Here is a 10,494-nt window from a genome sequence, read left to right as displayed (position 1 = left end):
GACTTCTACTGTATGGAAATACTGACCTAGTCCCCGGATAATGCTTTCCGCAAATGCTTGAAACATAGCATCGCCCTCAGCAAGCTGATGAAACAATAAAATTGATAGTCGCTGCTGTTGTAATCAAAAGATCCTCTAAAGGGGACACACCAAAAGTCGAGCCGTCATCTCTCTGCTGAACGGAAGTTCTGACCTGAGCTCTCACGGTTTCGCATTTAACCCCTGAACAGATATCATCTGTGGTATATTCACCTGTAAGGCTGAATATTGGGATCTGGATACGGGAGTATATTCAAGTAGTGGGACACATGGATAAGTTTAAGTTCTTAAGACATTAATATCGTATCTCGGATCAATTGAACTTTGTGTGAAAATTTCAGTGGACCGATATACTGACAATCTAGGTGAATTGTTTTGAACTGAAAATGCAATCAAGCTTAACGGTGTTAGTGACATGTCTCATAAACTGATATGATCCTCTTACACGAACTCACAAAAATATGTTTGTAAATATTTCATTCTTTGCATTTCAGGTTTCTTTTCTAAAAATTCAAAAAGATTTTGTGTGTGTTTTAGCATATTTTGAAAAAGTCAAAAAGATTTTCGACAACTGGTGTTGGAAAACTGATTTTCAAAATTCCAAGTGCTAAACATGATGAGCAGCATTTGAGGGGGAGTGTTTGTGTAAATCTAATTGTTTTCGTTAAATCTAATCTTCTTCAAGTGGTTCATCATAGAGTTTTGAGAGAATCTGAGTTGTTGAAATAATATGTTTGGTTTGGTGTATATGAGAGTCAAGTGTTGGTGCATAGTTATTTGAAATGTTTGTGAGAGAAATTTATTTTAGGGTTGAGATTGTGCAGGTAGCCAGGTTTCGATATTCTGAAGATCTCTGTTGGAAGAAAGCCAAGTTTCGATCCTGGAAATCAATCCTGAAAGTGTGAATAGAGTCAGGTTCTGATTCTGAAGATCATGTCAACTGCTGATGCTGATAAACTTAAGGAATCAAGAGATCTGATCAAAAGAATTAGAGTGTTTTAAAGCCAGACAAAGATCCTGAAGATGTTACTGAAGAACAACTGAATGCCAGTAAATCGAGAAGGGGAGTCTGAAGATTGAAAGAAAATAATGCCCAGAGACTGATCTAGACTGAAGATATGAAGACATAATTTTGAAGTCAAGGTGTATTGGCGACTCCATCAACATCTGAGGGGGAGTCTGTTAGTGCACTACATCTGTTGATTGCGTCTAAGTGTCTAGGATCAGATCTTACATTGTATTGTATAGCATAGGGCTCGAAATACGAGAAAACAGAAGTCTGTATAGGTTTTATATGCTAGGTCCGCTCATAGGGACATAGGGATCTAGGATCGCTTTTTTGTCACTATGGTCCGCTTATGTGAACTAAACTGGTCCGCTCTTATGGACATGTGTCACATAAGCGAACCCAATAGTCTATATATAGGGGTCGTTAGGGCGGACCTCATAATATCTTTGACGAATTCCACGCCGAAGCTCTGCGGTGTGAAGATTGAGCTGTAAAACATTTCATATCAATAAAACAAGCAGTTAGAAGGAAGAACAAGTTATATCTACTTGCATTTCTTATTATTCCGCATCTGAAACGCAAGAGACAACCTCTGAACGACTCGTTCGGGTCAGCAATCGATCCTACACCTGAATGTATGCATTTTCACAATACCGCATAGATGTTTGTATCAGTATAGCATGCATTTGCTCCACAAAACATAAGTTTGACTTAAACTATGTTTAATTCAATACCCTGTTTTTGTGCATTGTACCTATGGTTTAGTTGATATATTTCACATGCCATACATGATATTTTTGGATACACATTATATGGTTTACATTAAACATAAACATTTTGACGTTGATATACACATTTGGTGATTTACATTAGACATGGACATTTTGATATGGTTTACACAATAACACTTGACAATTGATTTATACATGAACAATTTACATTGATGGTTGGTTTGGGTAAATGGTTTGAGTAACGAGGCGTGTGTAATATCATACAAACATGGTGGATACGCCGCTGGTACTTCCTATATATAAGTGTTTGTGTAATATTACATATCGTAGCGTTATTTAAATCATTTCAGTATAGACATATCACATTTTACACAAATAACATATTCTTTACGAGACATTGTTTTACAAAACAGTTTATTTTATCCAACTCATTTTATTTGGTTATTCCTTTAACCATACTCCTTTCTTTTATATAAATCTGATTTCTTATCGAGTTTTCATATGATTTATAACTATTAACACTTAACAAGATTCATGACTAAATTTTATTAAACCTTTCTTCTAAAACCCCAGTCATGAATCCTATTTTCACGAAACCTATGTATCTCACAGGCATTTTTATGCTGACGTACCTATTTTCACATGTGTTTTCAGGAGCTGTCGCTTAGGATGATGATCGTGACACTAGGGCGGACCTGTGCCTTAGAGACTTAAAATAAAGATAGAACTAGTTTAATTATGATCTGAACTTTTTATTCCCTATTTTGAGACAATGTAACACTCTTGTTTGATAAATAAAATGTAACTTTAATTTCCATGGTTGTGAAACAATAATTCTGTTACAACACTCCCCGACGTTTCCGCCACGGGATGTTTTACGTGGTTGGGGTGTGACATATATTATGACATAAAATGATGATTATTTCATTTAAATGAGGACAACGACAAAAGATGGAGAAGTTAAAAGAAAATTCTAACATATTTTGCCAATTGGATGAAAATGACAACACTAGATATAAAAAGTTTTATTTTTGGACTGAAGTGACAAAAGTGACATAAACTCAGGGACCATTTTAGCATTTTACTCATTAATTAGGCCGGAGGGTATGGAGGCGCCACCAGGGCCACCTCATCCTCTATGGCGCCTCACGACGCCATACCTCCACACCCTCAGATTCAAGAAGGGGCGCTATAGAAGAGGCTCCATGGTGGTAACAAGCGTTTTTGGCTTGATTGAGGTAATTGGTCAAGATTAAGGGGGCGCTATAGGGTGTGAGGGGCCTTTATCCCACACCCTTCAAGTTAAGGGGACATGCCTTAAAGCCCCTGTGTGACGTGGCGTTGATAAAGCCCCCCCACCCTCCAACCTTAGGGTGATTCTATTTACACCAACTTTTTGCTATTTACACCAAGTGATGTGATTTTAATAAAATCAAATTTGTGTTTTTCTTTTGTAACTTATGATATATAATGTTTTATTAAAAAAACAAATATGGTTTTGCGATTTGCTTATTTTTATCTACGATTTGATATAAATTTTATAAAAAAAAACGAAATATAAAATTTTATCACGACTTATAAAACGTTATATTTTATACGGCTCTGTTTTTTTGTAAAATTTATATCAAAACGTAGATAAAAATAAACAATCGCAAAACAATATTTGCTTTTTTTTATAAAACAATATATATCGTAAGTTATTAGGACTGTTCACGAGCCGAGCCGAACCGAGCAGACCTTTGCTCGTGCTTGGCTCATTTACAAACCGAACCGAGCGGAGCGGCTCATTTAAAACCGAGCTTCAAATCAAGCGAGCGTTTTTCGAGCCGTAAATATTCCGAGCGAGCGTCGAGCGAAGTTCGAGCAATTTGGACAACCGTGTCGCCCGATTTAAATTTGCTGAGAGAAATAGTGATAATGTTTGGTCTCAAGTTTTTATGTCTTTAAAAACATGCACATTTTATAGTATAATATTTTTTCTGATGAATAATGGTATTGTGGCCAACGATGCGATGATCATATTGCACAAACAATTACGTTGAGAGCAGGAGACGATCGACCTAGGGTAACGACATGAAACATTAAGGCGATGAGCAGCCTTTCATTTATCGGTTTAGGGTTTAACTTTTAGATTTGATATTAATTTTTTTATTGGCGTGGTTGGGCTAGTACGTCTAGATATAGTTGTAAATTTGTATATAGTAGATCAAAATCTAATATAATGGTATATATAAAACTATAAATTTAATTTATATTTAAGTATATATGTATGTGTAATGTGTATATATATATATATATAGATGTGTGTGTATATGTATAATTTATATTTGTGTATATATATATATGTGTATATACATGTTTATATATGTATGTGTATATGTAAATGTATATATATATACTAATTAAAAATAATAATTCGAGTCGAACCGAGCCGAGCGGACCTTTGCTTATGCTTGGCTCGTTTACAAACCGAACCGAGCGGAGCGGCTCGTTTACAACCGAGCGTCAAATCAAACGAGCATTTTCCGAACGAGCGTCGAGCGAGCAACAAGCGACGAACGATTTAAACGGCCCGTGAAAAACAGTTAAACACACATTTGAATTTATTAATGTTACATCGGAAATACTAAAAAGTTAGGTGTAAACAGTTGAATCACATAATTTATCCATCCCTTTCAAACTTCGTTAACATCGACGAATCGAAATTTTGCCAAACAAAAAAGACTTGATTCGGATAATGAACAACACATCATCATCATCATCATCATCATCCTCATCCTACCAACTACCTTATTTTTTTTGAAAGGCCAACATAATAAACTTCATTAATAAAACCAAAGACACGCACACCAACTACCTCTTCTTCTTGCTACTACAACAACTTCAACCTCTTCACTTCCAATCATCATTCTGCAAATCAAACGATCACCCACATCAAAAAGATCCAAAATCCACATGGGTTTCAACCGATACAACAAATTACTCCGAACCCTCATCAACACCTCTCGATCCACAACAACGTTTTCTTCTTCTTCCGTTTACTGTAACCAATGGCGGAGATCAGTCACCTCTTGCTCAGATGCTAACAAAACGGCGTCGTTTTCCACGATTCCGAGTTCGTCTTATCATGTACACGGTGGGCCCTCGTATATGCGAGGAGCTGTGTTTTGGGAACCAAACAAGCCTTTGACTTTTGAAGATTTTGAAATTCCTAGACCCAAAGTCAACGAAGTTCTTATCAAAACTAAAGGTGTTGGTTAATATTTGTTTTTATGGTTTTGTAGCATAGTGTTGGAATTTTGTGTATTAAATGTTTAGCCGTTTTAAAAAAAATTTGTTTTAGAGACTGGTTAAATGGCTGGTAGCTCATTCGAAATCAGCTCGATTACAAACTGAGCTGAGCTGTTTACAAACCGAGCCGGCTTATCTTGGCTCTAGTTATTTTATTTTTAATGTGTATATATATAGAGGAGTGACAGAAAGAAAACTCATATTATAGTTAAGAAAACTAGAAAAACTAAATGAATGGACTTTTTTTGTCACGTGATACACCTTTTTGCAGACTGTGTTACGAGTAACAACCAAGGCCACGTAAGTGTTACATCTAACAGCTTTTGCAGACTTTTTGCAGACTTTTCAGCTGTTTCTGAAAAAGTAAAAGCTATTACGTAACACGTGGCAGTCTCTTGGTTGTTATACGTAACACGTTTGCAAAAAGGTGTAACACGTGGCAAAAGGAGGTTTATTCATTGGGTTTCTTAGTTTTCTTAACTAATATGGGTTTCTTCCTATAATTGTCATATATATATGTATGTATAAAGTTTTATCGAGTGATAAGAGGCTTTTGTAGGTGTGATCATCACTTAGTAAAAGCAATAATTATATATTTTGGTTTATGTCTCAATTTTAGCCCTATACCCAATACTAATTATAATTGTTGTACACTTGTGTGTACCAAGCCTAGACTCTAGAGATGTCACTCAAAAAAAAAAAAAAAATGTTCGAAATCGGGTCGTTTACAAATCTTGCCAATTCGGCTCAGGTGGTTTATAAACCATGCCAAGCTCAGACTAGCCGGTTTACAAAAGGAGCCTACTCGGCTTGGATGGTTTATAAATCTGGCCGACCTCAGATTGCTCCGTTTACAAACCGAGTCAGCTTGGACCAGATGGTGTATATATATACACACACACACCAAGCCGAGCTTGGATTGGCTCGTTTACAAACGGAGTCAGCTCAGCTCGGCTCGTTTACAAACTTATCCAAGAATGAGCTGACCCTAGCTCGGCTTGTGAGCAGCTTAATTTTGATTGTTCTTGGTAAACTATACTTTATGATATGTGTTTTAATTGTTATGTTCTTGCGAAAAATAGCTTTTACTAGATTTTTTTAATAACCGTGAGAATCCGTCATCAGAAAACTCATGGGTCCCACCAATACCTGACGAGTGGGACCAATTAACGTAGCTTGTACTCATATGACAATTTGGATTCTGCAGCTTGTGGTGTTTGCCACTCTGATCTTCATGTGATCAAAGGCGAACTCCCATTCCCGAGCCCATGTGTTGTGGGGCATGAGATCACTGGTGAGGTTGTTGAACATGGGCCTTTGACCGACACTAAAGTAATCGAAAGGTTTATAATTCACATTTCATTTTTACAACTGGTAAAATGTGTATAATTGCTTTCTTGAGTAGGTTTATAATATGATGTATATTTTATTCTACAGACTTCCTCTGGGCGCTCGTGTTGTAGGTGCTTTCATTATGCCTTGCGGTAACTGTTTCTTCTGCACAAAGGTGACGTGTTATATCATTGTCCATATTAAAACATAACGAGATTATATATAATTTAATAACACACATTTGAATCAAATATAACTCGTTTAGCAAATGGGTCGTGTTCGGGTTGACTTGTTTAATTAAATGGGACGTGTTTCGGTTGACCTGTTTAATTAAATGGGACGTGTTTGGGTTGACTCATTTAATAAATGGGTCGTTCAACCCACCAGCCTGTTTAACAATTCACAGCGTCATTACAAGTTACAACCCGTCAACCCATTTGACTTGCTTCTGCACTTTAAGGGCTTTTGTATGCATTACCACATTTGCTGTAATGATGAAAGTATTTTCTAAATTTTGCTTAACAGGGTCAAGATGATTTATGTGAAGCTTTCTTTGCTTATAATCGTGCAAAAGGGACACTCTATGATGGGGAAACACGCCTTTTTCTTCGTGGCAGTGGTAACTGTGCTTTTATTCTGGACGTTGCATATTTTTATTGTTTTTCCCAATAATTGTATTTTGTCAGTATTATTAAAAAGTAAACTTAGTTAAAAAGAGCGATAAATGATAAGTAATTTTAATATTTATTGAAGAGTAAAATGCCATTCGTCCCTGAGGTTTGGCCCGTTTTGCGACTTTCATCCAAAGGTTTGTTTTTCCTCATTTGGATTCAAAAGATTTTAAAATCTTGCCATTTTCATCCGGCTCGTTAACTCCATCCGTTTTTTCTCCGTTAAGTCAGGGGCATTTTTGTCTTTTTTGAATACTGGTACATTATGCCAAATGCTTGTACATAAAGTGAAAAGGACCGAATTGCCCTTTAAGTTAACAAAAAAGACGAAAAATACCCCTGAATGAGTGGAGAAAAATGGATGGAGTTAACCAGCCGGATGAAAATGGTAAGATTTCAAACCTTATGGATCCAGATGCGGAAAAACAAACATTTGGACGAAAGTCGCAAAACTGACCAAACCTTAGGGACGAAAATACATTTTACTCTTTATCAAATAATCAGTTAGGTTTCCATTGCAGCATGTAGGATGAGGCTTTGGGACCAATAGGTCCTGGGTTCGATTCCCACAAGGGGGTTTTTTTCCCAGATTTATTGGGTTTCCTCCTGAATTGGTGTATATGATCGGGTGGTTCCGCTGGTGGCACGATGATACTCCAGTGATCCAAATTTGCCGTTCAAGAAAAAAGAAAACTAATTATCCAAAAATAATTATTTGACCACTAATGATCATATAATTATAATCTAAACAGTTATAACACACATTCAAACACTCCACGCTCAACTTATATTTGAAGTTGAGTGTTTTTCATGATAGTCAATGCATTAACCATTAACTGAATTATGTTATTAATAATTATATAATGTCTTATAGTGGAATAAATAAGTTTTATTTGCAGGTAAACCAGTGTATATGTACAGTATGGGAGGGATGGCGGAATATGCAGTTGTGCCCGCAAACGGGTTGGCTATTCTACCTCACTCGCTGCCTTATTCCGAGTCTGCTATAATTGGTTGTGCGGTTTTTACTGCTTATGGTGCTATGGCCCACGCAGCCCAGGTTCGTCCTGGTGATGCTGTTGCTGTAATAGGTGTTGGTGGTGTCGGTTCAAGGTGAGAATATAAGATATGTTAATACTTAATATTACTAGCCGTTTTATTAAAATGATTTAAATGCGTGGGTTGACCCGTTGAACTCATCTATTTAAACAAGTCAAACGGGCTGTAATCAAGTTTTAAGCGTGTTAAACTGGCGAGTTGTAATAAGTGGGTCGTAAATGGGTTGGTGGGTTGACCTGTTTAATTAAACGAGTTGATGGCTCGATCTGTTTAATTAAATGGATCGACCCCGAATGGGACCCGTTTAAATAAATGGGTTTAACAGGTGAACCCGAACACGACCCACTTAATCATTTGAACTAAACATGTCAATCCGAACACGACATGTTAGATATGACTTCCCAAAACCTAACTTACTCTAAACGTATGTTGTTACATGGATGTTGCAGTTGCCTGCAGATAGCACGCGCGTTTGGTGCATCTGAGATCATTGCTGTGGATATACAAGACGAGAAACTCGAGAAAGCTAAAATGCTTGGAGCCACTCATGTTGTAAATGCTCGATCCGAAGATGCAGTTGCAAAGATCAAAGTACACATACCCGTTTTTTATTTTATTTTATTTTTTATTATTATGTCATTAGTGAATACTGACTGAGATGTTTTGGACAGGAAATAACTGGAGGGATGGGGGTTGATACTTGTGTTGAAGCATTGGGAAATCCTAAAACATTTATGCAGTGTGTACAAAGTGTAAGAGATGGTGGAAAAGCTGTAATGATTGGTCTTACTCTCTCGGGAGCCAAAGGTGAAATCGATATAAACCATTTGGTCCGCAGACAGGTATGTGATACCGCCCATATACTTTCATGTTTTTTTTTTTTTTTAAAGTAAAATGTCATTTTCGTCCCCAAGGTTTGATCAATTTTGCGACTTTCATCCAAAGGTTTGTTTTTCCATATCTAGATCCAAAAGGTTTGAAATCTTGCCATTTTCATCCGACTCGTTAACTCCATCCATTTTTTTTTCCGTTAAGTCTGGGGTACCGAATACCCCTGAAAGAGACCGAATTGCCCTTTAAGTTAACAAAAAGGACGGAAATACCCCTGACTTAACAGAGAAAAATGGATGGAGTTAACAAGCCGGATGAAAATGGCAAGATATCAAACCTTTTGGATCCAGATGCAGAAAAAACAAACCTTTGGACGAAAGTCGCAAAACTGTCCAAACCTCAGGGACGAAAATGGTATTTTACTCTAACTATTATTTATACAGATTTGCTTCTATAGAACGCTTTTGGGTCAATATAACCTTTTTGTTTTGATAATGTTGTTATATTGGTTAACAGATCAAAGTAATGGGCTCGTATGGAGGTCGGGCCCGACACGATCTTCCAAAGCTAGTGAAACTTGCAGAAAGTGGCATATTCAACCTTGGAGCAGCGGTTTCAAGAAAATGCAAGTTTGAGGAGGCAGGGAAAGCGTATGAGGATCTGAACCATGGAAGTATTGTCGGCCGTGCTGTGGTTGAGATTATGTGATTTCTCGAAAGTTTCATAGGTTTGTGTCGCGCCACCTGCTTGTTTTTCTTGGACTGTAGCTGTCTGCGCGTGTTGTTGATTTAGGACCTGTACAAAAGTACCGAATCGAGTTTGTGTTGTATATTGTTGGACCAATACAAACTCGGTTTTGTGTCTCTGTGCAGCTAACTTTCAACTAATTTGTGATTAATCTGCAACTTGGTTGACTTCTTGATATTTGTTGGTGTTTTTTTAGCTCTTGCATGAAAGTCTATGTTAAAGGGGCCATTTAAGTAATGTTTTAAAAGTTAGATAAAAAATCCAAATGATCAAATTACCCCTTTTTGAATAGCAAAACCGATACGACCCGTTTGCGGTATGCGCATAAAATGTATGTGTGGGCGCTCTGGGGGCAAAAGTGAAAGTGCACTAATTTTAACATTATTTTACTAATTTCGTGAAAATAATGTTAAAAGACGGGGATGGTTAATCATGCATCATGTGGTGGCGTTGATAGCCGAAAGACAAGGGAGTACATGCACTAATTGACCTTTGTCTTAATTGCCGAGTGTTATGTGCCTTATGTCCAAGGCTTGATACAAAACTACCATCGAGCCGGGGGTCTCACTGGAAGCAGTTTCTCTATTCCTATGGGGTAGAGGTAAGACTGTCTACATCTTACCCTCTTCAAACCCTATTTTAGCTTTGTTATTGGTGGGATTTACTGAGTATGATGATGATGATGAATAGCAAAACTGCTCCTATTAAAGACAACGCTATGAGTCTTAGGACTCGAGAAATTACTATTAACGACCTGCTGGAGCCTAAATTAGATTTCATGTTT

General features: G+C 37.1%; 1 protein-coding gene across 1 annotated transcript; it reads left to right on the top strand.

The window, feature by feature from the left end:
• Window positions 1-4,473: 4,473 nt before the first annotated feature.
• LOC110926105 (alcohol dehydrogenase) lies at window positions 4,474-9,899 on the top strand. Its single transcript, XM_022169850.2, has 8 exons — window positions 4,474-5,029; window positions 6,278-6,413; window positions 6,508-6,577; window positions 6,928-7,021; window positions 7,973-8,186; window positions 8,582-8,723; window positions 8,804-8,974; window positions 9,480-9,899. The coding sequence occupies exons 1-8, from the start codon at window positions 4,735-4,737 to the stop codon at window positions 9,669-9,671; spliced, it is 1,314 nt and encodes a 437-aa protein (XP_022025542.1). The 5' UTR covers window positions 4,474-4,734; the 3' UTR covers window positions 9,672-9,899.
• The last annotated feature ends 595 nt before the right edge of the window (window positions 9,900-10,494 follow it).

Source organism: Helianthus annuus, chromosome 17 (genome assembly GCF_002127325.2).
Source record: "Helianthus annuus cultivar XRQ/B chromosome 17, HanXRQr2.0-SUNRISE, whole genome shotgun sequence".
Taxonomy (NCBI): domain Eukaryota; kingdom Viridiplantae; phylum Streptophyta; class Magnoliopsida; order Asterales; family Asteraceae; genus Helianthus; species Helianthus annuus.
This window is presented reverse-complemented; position numbering and strand designations above follow the sequence as displayed.

What these genes read in the sequence shown, in the direction of transcription:
- LOC110926105 (XM_022169850.2), top strand. Translation starts at nt 4,735, where the DNA reads ATGGGTTTCAACCGATACAACAAATTACTCCGAACCCTCATCAACACC. An exon ending in GACACTAAAGTAATCGAAAG is followed by an intron (nt 6,414 to 6,507) that starts GTTTATAATTCA and finishes TTTATTCTACAG; the next exon opens with ACTTCCTCTGGGCGCTCGTG. An exon ending in ACTGTTTCTTCTGCACAAAG is followed by an intron (nt 6,578 to 6,927) that starts GTGACGTGTTAT and finishes TTTGCTTAACAG; the next exon opens with GGTCAAGATGATTTATGTGA.